The 18,068-nt window shown below is 41.8% G+C and overlaps 1 protein-coding gene across 6 annotated transcripts in view; it reads left to right on the forward strand.

Moving 5' to 3' along the window:
* The window catches only part of LOC138761488 (septin-2), a 206,284-nt gene that overhangs the window by 149,749 nt on the left and 38,467 nt on the right, over nucleotides 1–18,068 (forward strand). For all 6 annotated transcript variants that reach the window (XM_069933703.1, XM_069933705.1, XM_069933702.1 and 3 more), the window contains one exon: nucleotides 658–741. In XM_069933703.1, the coding sequence (XP_069789804.1) occupies nucleotides 658–741 (84 nt within the window). The remainder of the gene's footprint in view (nucleotides 1–657; nucleotides 742–18,068) is intronic.

Raw genomic sequence — 18,068 nt, forward strand, 5'->3', positions numbered from 1 at the left:
CCTCGTACTGCCACATTGAGGCCACCTGTAGATTGCAGAAAAAGCATCTTATGTTCCATCGCGGCAATCTCCAATGGATGGCATCAGTATTGACTTTCCGATATCCCCCTCCCCAGTCTCTCTCTCTGTCTCCCTATCCCTCTGTCTCCCTTCCTCCAGCTCCCATCCACTTCTCTTTCTTCCAGCACTGAACTAGCCTTTCTAGCCCTCTGTCTTCCCCACTTATCAGCTCTCTTTTTTGACCTCCCACCGCGATCTCCACATTGCCTCTTATCCCCCACCCTTCACCCAGCTTTTTGTTCAGACATCTGCCCGATTCTTAGCACCGCTGGAGAAGGGCTCAGGCCCAAAACATCCATTGCCTTTTACTTTCTTTCAATGCTGCTTGGCCTGCTGAGTTTCTGTTTTTATCTTTGCTGGGGAGGACAAAAATTGGTTGGTTATTTTTGCTTGTTATCCATTCATCCTAGAAGTGTGGGCATTGGCCATGGACAGTGTTGGGCTCTCTGCAATTGAGTGGCCTGTATAAGATCTGCAGGTTGATTTTGAGAAGAGGGCTATCGTAGGAAATATGGTTGAAAATAGTTCAGAATCCTAGAAACAGGAGAAGACACTGGCTGACTGAAATTTCACTTTTAAATCCTTCCTGTATTCCAGTACACACATGCAGGACCTGCAGGAAGTCACCCAGGATCTGCATTATGAGAATTTCCGTTCGGAACGACTGAAGCGCGTTGGCAGGTGAGTTACTATGTTTCTTCCCTCTGCTGTTCTTGTCTGCTTTTGCTTTCTGCAGGAAAAGTTCTACTTGATGTTTTTGTTTTTCTGTTCATCTGGTGTGAATTTAAAATTGTTCCTAATGTGTTAGCAATTTAAATTCATGCTCCAGAGGAGTAATGCTGAGTCATTAAAATTGCACCTTTTATCCCGCATCAGTCTTGAATTAATTAATCTCACTTAGAACAATGGATTGTGCAGCATTGGGATCTGCAACCTTTGGCATCAGAGGTCAACCAAAAAAAGCTTGATTCATCGTCTTAACCAGAGTTTCAATTTCTCTAATGCGCAGTCTGAAAATAAAACAGAATATAACATTTTTGGGTGAGGCAGAGGAGAGCATGCACTTCCTGTGGGAATTTCTTGCAACATGTGACTTAGTGATCTAAGAAGTGGGCAATATTGTTTTCACAAAACTTAAGGAAACCTCAATGTTGTCTTTTTGTTTTGATAAACTTTGATTTAAGAAGGGATGAAAGTATTTTGGTTTCTACTCACAAATCAGTATAGCCTGGGCACCAGTCAAAATGTAATAAAAGGCTATTTTTCCTCAAGGGAACTGCAATACAAAGAAGGCAGTAGGCCCTTTCATACAGTCAAAAAACCCGAGTGTAAAGGTGGAGATTCTCCGCCTTTATGTCAGGAGACTCACCTCCCTTACCATGAATGTGCCCCGACCGGCTCCAAGGTGCCAACTGCAATCCCTCTCCGGGGGGAGGGTCAGCAGCAGAGCATAGTGCACTGCCATCTAGCATGAATGTACTGCTACTGCAAGCGGCTGGGTAGGGCCAGGCTGATGATGTTGCGGTGACGAAGTCAGCCTGCAACTCAACTCACTCACCCCTCTCCAACCATGACACTCTCAGGGCGGGGGCCGTCAGGGCAGGGGCAATTGGTGGGGGGCCGTCAGTCCAGGAGAGACTGGCAAAAGCCATCAGGGAAGGGGGGCTGGTCGTAGCTGTCAAGGCAGGGGGGGTCACCAGGCTGCTTCGGCCTCCGGGGCCACTTGTCAGCGCCGTGGCTTAATATGCGGCAAAGCAATGGCCATCTTCCCTGGCCATAATCTCCCACGCAGAGTGGTTCCAGCTGCATGGGGGGGATTATGGGTAGGGAAGTCTACCATTGTTCTGCTGAGTATTTAGGGCAGGTGTCACCACAGCAACAGTCTCCCTGTCTACCGAGGCACTGCTCTGCATAAAAGCAGCACTGGAGCAGCTCCATGAAGAGGTAAGTTTAAAATTTTTATCCACCTCTGCAGCTGGCCTTGAAATAGAGGCCCCACATGAAAACAACTGTTGCAAACTTTGAATTCCCTGACATTGTGCGATTGAGTGCGATCAGTTTGAAATTGAAAGGATAACATGGATTGATATAGACAGAGAAATTGTGTCTTCTTCTCTGTGAGGTAAAAGTTTTCAGGGTTGGGGGGGGGGGGAGTAATCCAAGAACCTTATTGTCAGGGTACTAAGTTAACAGTCATTGAAATGCTCTAAGCATTCAATGTATACATCATGGTAAGGAGGTTGTGGTAGAGGGTTGTGGTGATGAATTTATGTTCTGGAAAGTTGGAATTTGTATAATTGCAGAGATGATTCAAACAGTATTGGTTTAAGTTTGTGGAATTGACCTTTTTACTGATGAGTTATAAGTAATTATATTTTCAATTGGGAATTTACCATATTTACCTTTTTTTGTTGCTTCTGAATCCATATGTCCACTGAGCTGCCTTTGTAATTGTAGGCAAACCTGGAATTCATTTTCTGTTTAGGTTGAAGAGGTTAGATTTGATTGAAGAGAGTGCAGAAGGAATGTGCTTACAATCTATAGCTACTCATACTGCTATTAGTATTGAATAGATTTTCTAATCAGGAGATTTGTAATTTGACATTATTTTGTAGAGGACACTTACACACATTATTAATGCACAAGAATGGTATTTTTTAAAATGATTGTTATGTGCATAGCATTGAAGTCCTTGCAATGAAATATTCAGTAAAACCCCTGGTATCCAGAATTCAAGCAACTGGAAAAATAATTGAAGAAAATAAATTTTAAAAATGAAAGTGAATAAGAAAAAAATAACAGGTAAAAAATACACAAGTTTAAAATTGTAAACATTGTCTGAAGTAACACATCAACCTTTGGTGAAGATGGAAGCAAATATTCAGCCAGTGGAGGGCCTTGGTCGGGCCTGGCTCATAGCAGCTGTTTGAATGAAACAGTAATGGCGTCGCCCAGGATGCCACTCACCGTTGCGGTGATTCTCTTAAAGTGCCTCCTTCTCCCTGCTTACTTAGAGTTGCCTTGGTCAGAGGTTTATCTATAAATTTGGGGGAGGGGGGCTTAATTATGTAATTAATGTCTTTTGGGTGGCTCTGCAGAGGAGGTGGAACCAGCAGATGCAGCAACGGTTAAATGTTTTCAAAGAATGTGACTGAAAATAAAGTAGTGTTTTAAGATTTGTATATTAATGCAAGTGAAGTGTGTTCAGTGTAAGTATAGGCTAGTATTTTTGTCTTTTAAACTGTTTATTCTTAATGCAGGTGTATTAATTACCCATTCTAAGAGTAAGTCTCAAGCAACCAGAAAATACACTTTCCGACATCTACCAATCCCCATAGGTGCTGGATACCAGGATTTTACTGTACATTTTAATGTACAATGAATCGAGTGTCTGCAGTACATATTGAAGTTTCTACTTCTTCAAGGTGTATGCAACTATGTGAGGGTATTGCTGTTAAAATTAAATACAGCATCTGATGTATACATGAAATTTAACCAGAGAATGCTGGAATGCCCAGAGCAGTTTCGACAGAACCTCTGTTAAAGGAAACCTTAATGGTCAGTTCAATTATCTTTCATTAGAAATGTTCCGATGTAAAGTCCTCGGTTTGATCCATTCTCTATAAATGGTCCCTAATCTGGTTCCTCAAATTTTTCTGTTCTTAATGCAACTTATTGTGAGATCAATACTATTTGAGTTGAATTGTGGTTGCAGAAATTTAGCTTTTGAAGTTGGCTCACCAGTGATATGAATTGCACAAAGTATGTTGTTATTTAGCTGTTTTGTATATTAACTACATGGAATGTTAAAGTGTTATTGCACAGAAGTAAGCTTTTTGACATGTCAATTCTGTGGATTCTCGCGTCCTTTAATTATTTAGTCTATTACAAAGAATTTCTGTTTTTTTTTCACATTTTAATCACTCTACTTTTTTTTAAAAAATCTCCCCTTTAATTGTACATGTGATTATTTGATATTTATGATCTCCAATCATCTGATGCAAAAAGCCTAGTTATTTACTTGCAAGCCTGAATTTCTGTGCATATAACAATCTTACAAGTTCTAATATTTCAATTTGATAAACATTGACCATCCTATTGACCCATTCTGCAACCATGTATATTTGGTTATAGCTTTTAAAATTTATCATACTCCAATGTGGTACTGACTGCATCTTTGGAAATTGTATCTTCGTTCAAACTAGTTGTGCGTGGAAGCATAGTGAATGGGACTTGATATACTTCTCCACAACATATACTTTCTCTAAAGCACTGCCCCTGGTTGCATTATTGAGGTTTGATCTACTTCACTTTCTCATCAGGGTATATCAAGTTTTCATTCCTTTTTGCAATTTTGTTTGTTACATTTATCAGCATTTTCTAGGAATACTTACAAATTTATTTTTAAAAAGTTTTGATTTGCCATCCCTTCTGCTCTGAAGCGATAACATGAGGTCACCCTACCTCAACAGTTACCCACTGATTCCTCCATTTCAGTATCTGCTGCTAACTTATCCATCAATAAGCAGTCTTGTAACAATAGGCTATCTCAATGGTTTTCAAACTGCCCCCCTAAACCCACATCCCACCTTAAGCAATCCCTCTGCCATCAGTGCTCTGTGACTAGTAAGGGATTGCTTAAGGTGGGATGTGGGTGGGAAGGGAAAGTTGAGAACCACTGCTCTAGGCCCGATTAAAACAGTGATTTTCAAACTTTTTCTTTCCACTCACATCCCACTTTAAGCAATTCCTTACTAATCACAGAGCACTAATGGCATAGGGATTACTTAAGGTTGGATGTGAATTTAGGGGGGCAGTTTGAAAACCACTGTGCTTCGCTATTTCCAAGATATTGGAGCATTTCTTGAACTAAATCTGATGAACCCTTTGTGGAAACATTGGCCGAATTCATAAATATGGCTTATAGAATCTTCTTAGTAATCTTGAATGCCTGGAGAAATAATGCAGCGTTGATGATTGAGTAATTCATACAAGATAGCCATGATCTTGTTTCAGGCCTTTGTGCAAATCTCAGGAAAAGATGACACCCCCCGCCTTATAACAATGCTATTTATTCAAAACATTTTGCAACACCAAATAATTGTGTAGTGAAGCATTAAAGGGAAGTCCAGCTCACTGGGCATATCGAGAGATTAAAAACAACAGTGAAGACATAATATCCACCCAAGGTAGGAATGTGTTGAGTCAGTTTGTCTTTGGAGAAGTGTTGAGTAAGAAGCTGTGCAGTAGTCGTGCAGAAGTCAGCATCTGCCCTACATGTCACTATTGTTTTACTTAGCAAGCTAAAATAATCTAGACATTCTTTGGGGCAAATTACAATGTATTAATCATCATGAAAATTAATTGCTTCAAATAATGTAGTTTAAAAAATATTGAGAGTGAAAAGTATTTTAGATTTATTTTTCCAGATGCTCAGAATTACTTACACTTAGTCACTAACGATTGCACTTGATCTCTCATTCCTATCCTTTCAGTAAAATTCAGGTGCTATTGCTATTATAAAAGCCATTATGATTATAAAAGCTATTACGGTATATACACGTGTAACTATTGATACCATGTAAAAGTCGCTGCCCTGTTTTTGGCCCCAAATTCTAGTATTAGCCATATATTGCATTTAAAAGTCAACTTCCCCTATTTTTGTTCCCAGCCACTCGCCCACCTGAGCTCCCAGCGCTCTGATCGCGGACTCTTGCCTGGGCCCTGACCACCTTCTCATCCAAGCACCTGGTGCCCCGACCATGGACCCTCACCTCAGCCCCAGCCATCCCATATATTTTACCCTAAGATTTGTTCCACAAAATTTGACTATTACACATGCATATAAGGTAATTGTTCAATGTTTTTGCAGTCGTTCTGTACAGCCACACCTCAGACTCCATTTTGTGAAGCTTTGGTGTCTGTTAAAATTATTTTCCTCTTGCCAAACCCGTCGCTAAATCAGGATTATGCTAAAATGCAGTGATAACTTCTGGCTACAGTTTTGTTGTGCTGCTGTCATTTTAACCCTGTTGGTTCCTCCACCCTTATTTCAACAACAAATGTGAGGATTTTTTTGTAAGCCAATCAATCTTGCATCCATTAGTTTTTTTGCATCCAAACACCATAAGCTCTAATTTTAAGCCCTTCTGAGCTCCCGGCACCCCGTCCGCTGACCCTTGCCTCAGCCGCATGCATGCTTGAGCTCCCGGTGCCCTGACTGCAGACCTTTGCCTCGACTGTCTGCCCATCCGAGGTCCCGGTGCCCTGACCGTGATCCGTTGTCTCGGCCGTCCGCCCATCTGAGCTCCCAGTGTCTCAACTGCAAACCCCCACCTCGTCGGCTGCCCATCCGACTTTCTGACACCTTGACCTTTGATGCTGCACGTTATCAAATGTCTTCTGTGAATCATAGTACCTATATTGGTTCCCTTGAAAGAACTCCATTGGATTGGTCTAATGTGATTTTCCTTTCTCTTTTGTCCATTCACCCTTCAATTCTTTGCTGTAGATACACTTTCATTTGCTGTTACTTACCACCTTAATTTTATTTATCGTTGTTTCCGAATTTCTCCTGCCTCCCTCATCTCCGAAATCCATTTGCTGTGCGTGAAGAGAATCGGGACCTCTGATGTGTCACAGAAAATTATATTAATTTTTGGAGACTGGTCATGATTTTTCTGTATGAGTTCCATATTTACAGACGTCCATGTATTAATTTTGTTCTCAAGTAGGAAAATAGACAAAATCATTCAGGATCATAACCATACCTTGCAATGAATGACATCAAAGGCACACAAGACTCAGACTGAAGCTGAGTTCTGCTCTTTGTAGGAATGAATTTATGTGCCTATGGTGAACATTTGCACTTCATAATAGGGGAGCTTCATCCTAAAATGGAAAGAGGGCAGAGAAGATTTACTAGGATATTGTTGGGACGAGGAACAGAGTTTCAGGGAAAGGTTAAGCAGGTTAGGACTTTTATTCCCTGGAGTGTAGAAGAATGAGGGGACATTTGATGGAGGTATTTAAAATTATGAGGGGGATAGACAGAGTAAATGTAGATAGGCTTTTTCCCCCTCTGAGGGTAGGTGAGATACAAACCAGAGGACATGGGTTAAGGGTGAAAGGAGAAAGTTGAGGGGGAACATTAGGGAGAAATTCACACAGGGAATAGTGGGGGTGTGGAAGTAACCGCCAGCTGAAGTGGTGAATACAGACTCAATTTTAACATTTAAGAAACATTTGGACAGATATATGTATGGGAGAGGTATGGAGGGCTATGGACTGTTTTCAGATCAGTGGGACTAGGCAGAATAATAGTTCAGTACAGACTAGAAGGGTCAAATGGCCTGTTTTCTGCGCTGTAATGTTCTGTGCGATGTACAGATGACCAAATGTCAAGTTTGTAATTCAAGGATAGTTTGTTTGAATGTTTGTTCATTTCTCAGCTAAGATCTGCATTTATTTTCCATTGCAATTTGTTTATCGAGTGACGATGGGTAGATAAGGCCAACGATGCTGTTAAATGGGAAATTACTTAAAGGCCAGTCTGGGTCATAATCATCATGCTTGGCTTCACGAATGAAGATCTAAAAGGGGGCTGTCCACGTCTGCTGTAGGCCCACTGATGGCTGACAAGGCCAATGCAGGACAACATGCCCAACTGCAACGGTTGCAAGGGAAATTCTGTTCTGAGTTTAGTGCTGCTGGTTCTTCCTCCACCTCCTTTTGACTTCAAGGCCAGACCTGCATGGATTCTTGAAGCAGCAGACAAACTGGTGAATGCTGTGTCACCAGACTGCGCAATCGGAGGGTAGAATAGACTACTGGTGATGGTCAATGTGACAGGCATCCAGGGATTTCTTCAGAGAGTCCTTATACTTTTTTGGAGCCCCTCTCTCATGTTGACCAGTGAGAGGTTGCCATAAAGCACAATCTTAGACTGGTGATGATCCTCCATCCCAAAGACATGCCCTGCCCAGCGTAGCTGCATCTTCAACAGTAACCTCTGCCTGTTTGAGGACTTCAATGTTGGAGATGAAGTCACTCCATTGGATGTTGAGGATGGCGTGGAGGCAGCTTTGGTGGAAGTGCTCGAGGAGTTGTAGGTAGTGTTGGTAGGTGACCCACAAGTCGTACAGGAGGGTGGTCAGTACAATGGCTCTGTACACACTGATCTTTGTGCCTTTCTTCAGATGCTTGTTCTTCCAGACTATTTTGTACAGCGTGCAAAAAGTGCTCTTTGCATTTGCCAGTCTGTTGTCAACCGCTTTATGGATCTTGGCATCTGACAAGATGGCGCACTCCAGGTAGCTGAACTGGTGGACTGTCGTCAGCTCAGTCTCGCTGATGGTAATGCGGGAGGGTGGTACTCTTCTGAGGTGCAGCCTGATGGAGAACTTCTTTAAGCTGACTTCCACTCCAAAGACCTCGGCAGCCTTCGCAAAGCAAGATATCATACACTCCGATGTTGTCTTTGTACAGGCAACAAGGGTAGCATTGTTGGCAAAGAGTAGCTCTCGAATGAGTTGCTCCACTGTCTTGGTGTGGAACTGTAGTCCCCTCAGGTTGAACAGGCTGCAATCGGAGTGGTATCCGATATAGACACTGTCCTCGTCATCAAGGTCTTCTGTGGCCCTTTGGAGCATCATGCTGAAGAAAATGGTGAAGAGTCAACATGATGAAGGGTTCTGAAAGGTCATTGTTGTGTCTGACTTGGCCACAGTGATTTTCATATAGCTGGATGACCATGCTGAAGAACTTAGTGTTGGCATCCCAGTTGTTCTACAATTTGCCACAAATCATTCCTGCTCACAGTGTCGAACACTTTGGTAAGGTCTTTTGAATACTTTATTAAAAAATTTAAAACCACAATACATTCAAATAAAATGGATTATATAAAAAGAATACAAGTGGTATATATGCCAATCCCCCCTCCCATCACATTATCCCTCTCCCTCCCAACCCAAACCCTGAAAAAAGAAAGAGAAGAAGGAGATTCAAACATAACTAGATGCCATGGATCAGAGTAACACCACCACAATGGACCATAGGGAATTCAACATTTTAAACCCATATAGTCCAATTAAAGGCTCCATACTTCCCCAAAAAAGAGATAATTATTACATAAGTTATACATTATATTTCTAATGGAATACATAATCTCAATTCCATTATGCCCTCGTTGCAAACCCAAGTCACTCTCATTTTTCCAAGTAATCGTTAGACATTTTCTTGCTACAGCCATTGCCTATCTTAAAAATGCAATTTGACACCTGGCTAACCTCAGTTTCAAACTCAACATTTTAACATGACCTAATAAGAATAATGTTGAATCCATTGGTAACTGAATCCTTAAAACTTTCTCTAAAATTGTGTTAAGTCTTGTCCAAAAGGAATTAACATTATCACATAACCTGGTTGAGTGTAAAAAAGAACCTACTTCCTTATGACATCTAAAACAAATTTGAAGAAGTCAAATTATATCTCTTCAATTTTTGAGGAGTTAAATACAACTGCATAAAATTATCATGAACTATCTTAGTCATACTATCTTTGCATAAATTTCTCTAATCTTCTTAATATTCCCAAATATTTTTCCCACTTTAATCTTGACTTGTGTATATCTAACAGGCATCTTACTCTACAATAATAAATACATTTCAGATACAAATTTTTTCTTTCCACCTTCCATTAGCAAAACGCTTTGGTAAGGTCGACAAACATCACGTTTGGTCCCTTGTTCTGTTTCCTACACTTCTCTTGGAGCCATGGGAGGTGTTCTTCTGCAATGATGGGCAGTAGTCTGTTCAGGAGTATTCTTGCAAGGATTTTTCCTATGATGGAGAGCAGAGTTATCCCCCGTTCTTGCACAGGGTGATGATGACTGCATCACTGAGGTCCTGTGGTAGTTTGCCTTGTTCCCAGCAGCAGACAAAGAACTCATGTGTAATACTGGGCTCCCATGCTTCCAAACATCTGGTGGGATTCCATCAACTCCTGTTGCCTTCCCACTTTTCAGCTGCTTCAATGAATTGCTGAGTCTTGGGCCATGTGGTTGGCGCTGAAGAGAGTCTGGAAATGTTATGATCACTGGTTCAGGATGGATGTCTTGTCTGTGTAGAGCACCTAGCCATCTGCACTGTGCAAGGGGCTCTAGGCCTGGTGTGAATGGCCGTACACTGCCTTCAGGTCTTCTTAAAACCCTCTGTAGTCACTGGCATGAGTTCTCTCTGCGAGATTGGACCACCACACATTCTGAATCTCTCAAAACTTACGCTGGAGATTGCTGCACACAAGGCAGAAGGTTTTTTTCTCATCAAGACAAGATAGCTGAACAAGGTGCAGCCAGTAGGCAGATCTCTTCTTCACCCGCAATTCTTGGATCTCCTAGTTGTTTTCATCGAACCAGTCTTTGTTCTTCTTTGTGGAAAACCCTAGGATGACTTCAGAGGTCCACAGGATGGTAGTTTTTAGGTGTTTCCAAAGCACTTCTGGAGAGTGGTTTGTGGGCAAACTGGGATCCTCAAACCTTGACTGAATGTTCATCTCGTTGTCAGCTTTCACTTCAGTTGACTGGAGATTGTCAACCTGGAACTTCTTCCTTGGAGCATCTCCTCTGTTTGGCTTGGGTTTGCAGTAGAGACTGAGTTTTCAGCAGACAATGGTCTGTATTACACACTGTGCTAGGCATCATTTGAGTGAGTAAGCCATCCTGAAGGTCTCTCTGGCACACCAAGATGTAGTCTATGAGGTGCCAATGCTTGGATCGAGGGTGTATCCAGGTTGTCTTCAGACTGTCTTTCTTCTGGAAAATAGTGATGGTGAGTTGCTTTGCCACGCAAAGTTCTAACAGAAGGCGCCCGCTGACATTGCAGCTTCCAACACCTATGTTTACCAAGTATTCCTTTCCAGGCTTCTGGATCTTGGCCTACTTTGGGATTGAAGGTGCCAAGAATGATGACCTTGTCGTCTACAGGGGTGTTCTGTATAAGTTGTGCAGATTAGTGTAAAACTTATCCTTTTCTGCAGGATCCACTGAAAGTTGGGGCATGCACGCTAAAGAGTGTGGCATGCTGCTTGGTTTGAAGTGGAAGGAGCATGGAGATAATGCAGTCAGAGTGACCCATTGGCAGGCTTACATGTATGAAGTCAATAGAGTTCCTGACCATAAAGCTGTCTCTCAGTCTCTGGCTTGCCTGACCAGTACAGGGTGTAGCCGGCACCAATTTCTTGAAGGCTGCCTTCCTCTGGGAAACGGACTTCACTGAGAGCAGTGCTGTCGACATTCATTCTTGTAAATTCATGTGCAACTAGAGTGGAGTGTTGTTCTGGGCGACCACTGTCTGCTGCATTAAGCATAGTTCTGATGTTCCAAAATGCAAACTTTAGTCCTTACACACCATATGAGGCAGTTACGTACCTTTTTTTTTATGTTGTTCGACCACATTTGATGATACCCCTTGACAGTGGCTAGCCAACTGGAGGAAATGGAAATGAGCTTTGGTTAAGCCACCTTTTCAAGGTGGGGAGCAAGCAGTGCTGTTCCTAGAGAAGGTTGCTTGGTCATTTGAAGTGCTGCCAAATGACGTTGTCGTCTCCGCATCAGACAACCTATACACCTGAACTGCCTGCATGTAGGATTAGAACTGCGGCTTCCAGTGTCATCTTCCACTTGTCATTTTCGCCCCTCTTCAATCACTGCAGGTCTTATGGTCAGGGAGGATGGTCGAAGTTGTGGGCAAGGCCTTCGAGCCTGCACAGTGAATTTTTTTTTAGGTGGAATCCAGTGAGTGCAGTACTGGCCCCACCCTTTATACCCGGGGTTTATCTGCCATGGCCTAGCACCCTAGGATGGTGACAGCCAGGTCATTGGGTCATAGGTATTACATCGAAGTGTCCTTCCAGATGGATGGCCTGATGAGGTTAATAAGCCCCATCTGCCCGGGTTTGAAATTAGAATTTTCCTTCTCTTAGGCTGACTGCCAACCAAGGCTAACGAGTCCAGCCTACCCATCCAGTTATACCACCGGATGCTCGGTTGCATCATGATGTAGCAAACTTGACGAGAAGGTGTTGCTATAACCATATAACAATTACAGTAGGGAAACAGGCCATATCAGCCCTTCTAGTCCGCACTGATTTATGTGAAACTCCAACTAGTTCCACCTACCTACTCCCTGCCCATAACCTTGCAACCACCCCACATCCATGTACTCATCTAACCTCTTCTTAAATGACAGAATTGGCCCTGCCGCAACTACCTCTTCCGGAAGATCATTCCACTCAGCCACCACTCTCTGAGTGAAGAAGCATCCTCTTATATTACTCCTAAAGTTTTGCCCCCTAACCCTTAACTTATGACCCCTTGTTCCAATCTCCCCTACCCTCAGGGGAAAGAGCCTTTTCACATCTACTCTATCTATTCCCTTCATAATTTTAAATACCTCTATCAAATCCCCTCTCAACCTTCTACGCTCCACTGAATAGAGTCCCAGTCTACTCAATCTTTCTCTGTATTTTTGATACTGCAATCCAGGCAGCATTTTAGTAAACCTTCTTTGCACCCTCTCTACCTTATTTATATCCTTCCTATAATTTGGAGACCAGAACTGCACACAATATTCCAAACTTGGCCTCATCAATGCCTTAAACAGTCTCAACATCACCTCCCAGCTCCTATATTCTATGCTATGATTTATAAAGGCCAGCATATGAAAAGCCTTCTTCACCACCCTATCTACATGGGAATCCACCTTCAAGGAATGCTGAACCGTTATTCCAAGATCCCTCTGTTCCGCAGTATTCCTCAATGCCCTTCCCTACACTGCATACGTCCTATTTTAGTTATTCTTCTCAAAATGAAGCACCTCACACTTATCTACATTAAACTCCATCTGCCACATTTCAGCCCACTTTTCCAAACAGTCCAAATCCTTCTGCAGTCCACCAAAACCCTCCTCGCTATCCACAACTCCCCCTATTTTTGTATCATCTGCATATTTACTCACCCAATTTACCACCCCATCATCCAAATGATGAACAACAAAGGACCCAACACCGATCCCTGAGGCAAACTGCTCGTCACTGGCCTCCATTCTGATAGACAGTTGTCCACCATGACTCTCTGGTGGTGCCTATCTTCTAGCCACCGTTGAACCCATCTGACTATCTCTATATTAATCCCTAGTGACTGAACCTTCTTCACTAACCTTTCATGCGGAACCTTATCGAAAGCCTTAGTGAAATCCAAATTGAAAACGTCGACTGCTCTACCTTCATCAACCTTTCTAGTTATTTCTTCAAAAAATTCAACAAGATTTGTCAAACACGACTTTCTCCTCACAAACCCATGTTGGGTGTCCCTGATTAATCCCTGCCTCTCCAGATATTTATACATATTATCCCTAAAAATACCTTCTATTAGTTTCCCCACCACTGATGTCAAACTTACTGGCCGATTATTGCTTGGTCTACACCTTGAGCTCTTTTTAAACAATGGAACCATGTTTGCAACCTTCCAATCCCGTGGCACCACACCCTACTCTTGTGACCGTTAAAAAAATCACTGTTAGAGCCTCCGATATTTCCTACCTGACTTCCCTTAAGGTCCTGGGAAAATTCCTGTCAGGACCAGGAGACTTACTTACTTTTATACATCCCAGAAGTTCTAAAACCCCCTCTTTATTAATCCCTATCTTTTCCATAACTAACTCTTTTGTCTCACTTATCTTACACAATTCAATATCTCTTTCCTTCGTGAATACCAACGAGAAGAATTCATTCATTATCTCCCCCATCTCATATGGTTCCTCACACGTTCCTCTGCTCCGATTTTCCAGTAGACCAATTATACCCTTCACTCTCCTTTTGCTATTGACACAGTAAATGTAGAAGAGGCTTTTTGCAGTGGCCTCCTGCCTGACAAGCTAGAAAGTGACCACGCAGCAATTACTATCCTGAGAAAGGTGAGGTGATGTATTGCATGTGCTCTTTCCCTGGGTGAGCGGGACATCAGGCCCTGTCATAATGGTAACCAGGTGAAGACGATCTGATAATTTGATGGTAACTGTTATTGGTAGCTTCATTCAGATCTATGTAATTACAGTAAAACCCCTTGTATCTGCCACCTACAGCAATTGGCAGGTGCCGGATAAGCAAGTTTTCCGGTTGCTTGATACTCATTCTTACAGTGCCTAACTAATACACCTGCATTAAGAATTGGCAGTTTAAAAGACAAAAATACTGAACTATACTTACACTGAACAAATTTCACCAACGTGAATATATAAATTTTAAAACATTTTACTTTATTTTCAGTCACATTCTTTGAAAACATCTTTTTTTTTTGGACTTTATTTAAAATTTTATAACATGAATACAATAGAGAATTACATTTAAAGAAAAATATAAAAAAAATTAAAATGGTATGATTACAATATTACATCAGAAAACTACACAAAATAACCCCCCCCCCTGTTAATTGTAACACAATATTAGTAATCGAACTTAAAATTAGTCCAGCCCTTCCACCCCCCAAATAAAGAGTTAATAAAATTAACAATATTATATATGGAAAAAAACCCACTTACAAAAAAAGAGATAAAACTTAACCTAAAAAAATTCTAACAAAAAATTTTTTATCAATACTAAAATATCACAAACATATATTTAAATCAAACTTAAATGCATATAATTAGCAAACAGAGTCCACTTTAACTTATAAAAAGACATCTTATCCTGAATTGAAAAAGATATCCTTTCCATAGTCAAACAAAATTTCATCTCCAAATACCACTTATCTAAAGTTAATATATTTTTATCTTTCCAAGTAAGTGCTATACATTTCTTAGCCACGACTAAAGCTAAATAGATAAAGGAAATCTGATAATCCTCTAAACCTAAATCAATTAATGATTGCATGTTCCCTAATAAAACATCTTGAAAATATTGGCAGGTTCATCCTCCTCCATAGAGCCACCCGAAAGACGAGCAATAACAGAGTTGTCAAGATGGGAGATTTTAATTTCCCATATATCGATTGCCATCTCCCTAGAGCAAGGGGTTTAGATGGATGGAGTCTGTTAGGTGTGTTCAGGAAGGTTTCTTGACGCAATATGTAGATAAGCCTACAAGTCTGTACTTGATTTGATATTTGGAAATGAACCTGATCAGGTGTCAGACCTCTCAGAGGGAGAACATTTTGGAGAGAGTGATCATGATTGGAACAGACAAGTTTGAAAAACGTTTAATTGGAGTAAAGGAAATTATGAGGCAATTAGGCAGGAAATTGGAAGCTTAAATTGGGAACAGATGTTCTTAGGGGAAAATACAGAAGAAATGTGGCAAATGTTCAGGGGATATTTATGTGAAGTTCTTCATGGGTACATTCCAATGAGACAGGGAAGTTATGGTAGGGGACAGGAACTGTGGTGTACAAAGGCTCTAATAAGTCTAGTCAAGAAGAAACCTGGGTAATGTTAGAGATCTAGAAGATTATAAAGCTAACAAGAAGGAATTTAAAAAGGAAATTAGGAGAGCCAGAAGGGGCCATGAGAAGGCCTTGGCAGGCAGCATTAAGCAAAACCCCAAGGCACGTGAAGAGCAAGAGCAAGAGGATAAGACGTGAAAGAAAAGGACCTGTCAAGTGTGGCAGTGGGAAAGTGTGCATGGAACTGGAGGAAATAACAGAGGGGCTTAATGAATACGTTTCTGCAGTATTCACCGTGGAAAAGGATCTTGATGATTGTAATGTTGACTTGAAGCAGACTGAAAAGCTCGAGCATGTAGATATTAAGAGAAAGGATGTGCTGGAGGTTTTGGAAAACATCAAGATGGATAAGTCACCGGATCTGGATGAGATGTACCCCAGGTTACTGTGGGAGGCGAGGGTGGAGATTGCTGAACCTCTGCCGATGATCTTTGAATCATCAATGGGGACGGGAGAGGTTCTAGAGGTTGCGGATGTTGTTCCTTTATTAAAGAAAAGGAATTAGAGATAGCCCAGGAAATTATAAACCAATGAGTCTTACTTCAGTAGTTGGTAAGTTGACGGAGAAGATCCCGAGAAGCAGGATTTATGAACGTTTGGAGAGGTATAATATGATTAGGAATAGTCAGCATGGCTTTGTCAAGGGCAGGCCGTGCCTTACAAACCTGATTGAATCTTTTGAGGATGTGACTAAACATATTGATGAAGGAAGAGCAGTGATGCAGTGCAGATGGATTTCAGCAAGGCAATTGATAAAGTAACCCATGCAAGGCTTTTGGATAGGTACATGGATCTTAGAAAAGCAGAGGGCTATGGGAAAGCCTAGTTATTTCTAAAGAAGGGACATGTTTGGCACAACTTTGTGGGCCAAAGGGCCTGTATTGTGCTGTAAGTTTTCTATGTTCTAATAACAGATGAGGCCTTACTAATATACTTAATAAAAATAATATTAATAATGGTAGACGCTTCCTAAGCAGGGAAAAGGAGACACAAGGCTCTTTCAGGTGGACCCTTCGCCTTGAGGCTGGCATCAGGAGAGGATTTAAAACTCAAATACACCTTTCAGGTGGCAACTCTAAAAGGCTGCTGCAGCGTTACCTGGTCCATCTGAAAGGGTCTATTCATATCCAGAAGCACTGTGTAGCAGGTGAAACTGCTCTGTGTTTCCCACAATAGTTCCAACTGGGATTATGGATAGAGAAGACCACCATTGCTATGCCGTGTTTTGAGCCGCAGAGAGTGGCCCCAGTGCAGGAGCGGCCAGCTGGCTGTCATAGCCCAACTGCTGCTCCTGCCCCAACTGCCCCCGCCGACCTCCGCTCCCCAGTGGGGGTAGGAGGCTGTCAGGCAGTGGGGAGTTGGGTCACCGGCTGATGGAGTCATCAGTCCACCCTCAGGCAGCCGCCTACACCAGCTGCACATTCAGGTGTGTCAGTGGAACGTGGCACTCCACTGATCACCACATTCAGGTGAGTATGTCTTTTGCCGTGGTGGGAAGATTATGCAGCTTTACAAAGGGGTGTTCAGGCCACCTGAAAGGGCCTTTTAAGAGAGGCACCCTAACGGTGAGTGGCATTAACCAGCTCTTCAACCTGGATGACTCCATTTTATTCATACACAACTTTATTCAAACAGCTGCTACAAGCAAAACACGACCAAAGCTCTCCATTTGAAAATAAGGTTTATGTATTACTTCAGAGAACATTTACTTTTACACTTTTTAACTTTTATTTTAATTTTCATGTATATTCATCTTTTTAAATGTATTTATTTTCCTCAATTTTTTTTTGCCAATTGCTTGAATTCAGGATAAAGGGGTTTTTACTGAATTTATATTCACTGGCTGCAAGGATGAAATTTCCATCTTGTGACCCTGCACCTGCTGTCCAAACTTTTGAATACCTGTTCTGTAACTTAACTTATTATAGATAGTAGAGTGCTGAAGTTTTGTATGTCACTTCAGAACTTCACTGAACTTTCCCAACAACTTGACTTTTGTGATTTGTTACATTGAGATACTGCCTTGACAAGACCATGCTTTGGTAATATGCACTGAAAAGCAGAGGGCAACATGCATACTTATTGGTATTCAGACAGCTGTAGAATTGACATCCATGTTTAGCATAAATGAAAATAATTCAACGATTGAGTCCAGCTAACTATCGAAGATTTTGTATATGTTAATTCCCTTAAAAGTTCAGGAGCTACAGGTGTTTGGGTCTGGGTCAGAATCATAAATATCTGTTAGCTTGTAGTGACCAACTGCCAAATACGAGCCAGCATTTGCAGTATAACTGCAGGCAGTCACTGGTTTCTTTGCTCGGTTAGCCGGCAATCCTGTTTAGGCACATGGGCTCACCATCAAATTATCAGTATGTTAGAACGAGCTCACTACCTTTGCACTCCTTCTCCCCGAGCTCCACCAGCACACATTTCTCACAGTACCAGGCCTGAGTCTGCACTACCAGAGGGAATAGCTTCTGTATAACCTAATTCATCCACCATGTAAAGTTAG

This window comes from Narcine bancroftii, chromosome 4 (genome assembly GCF_036971445.1).
Source record: "Narcine bancroftii isolate sNarBan1 chromosome 4, sNarBan1.hap1, whole genome shotgun sequence".
Classification (NCBI taxonomy): domain Eukaryota; kingdom Metazoa; phylum Chordata; class Chondrichthyes; order Torpediniformes; family Narcinidae; genus Narcine; species Narcine bancroftii.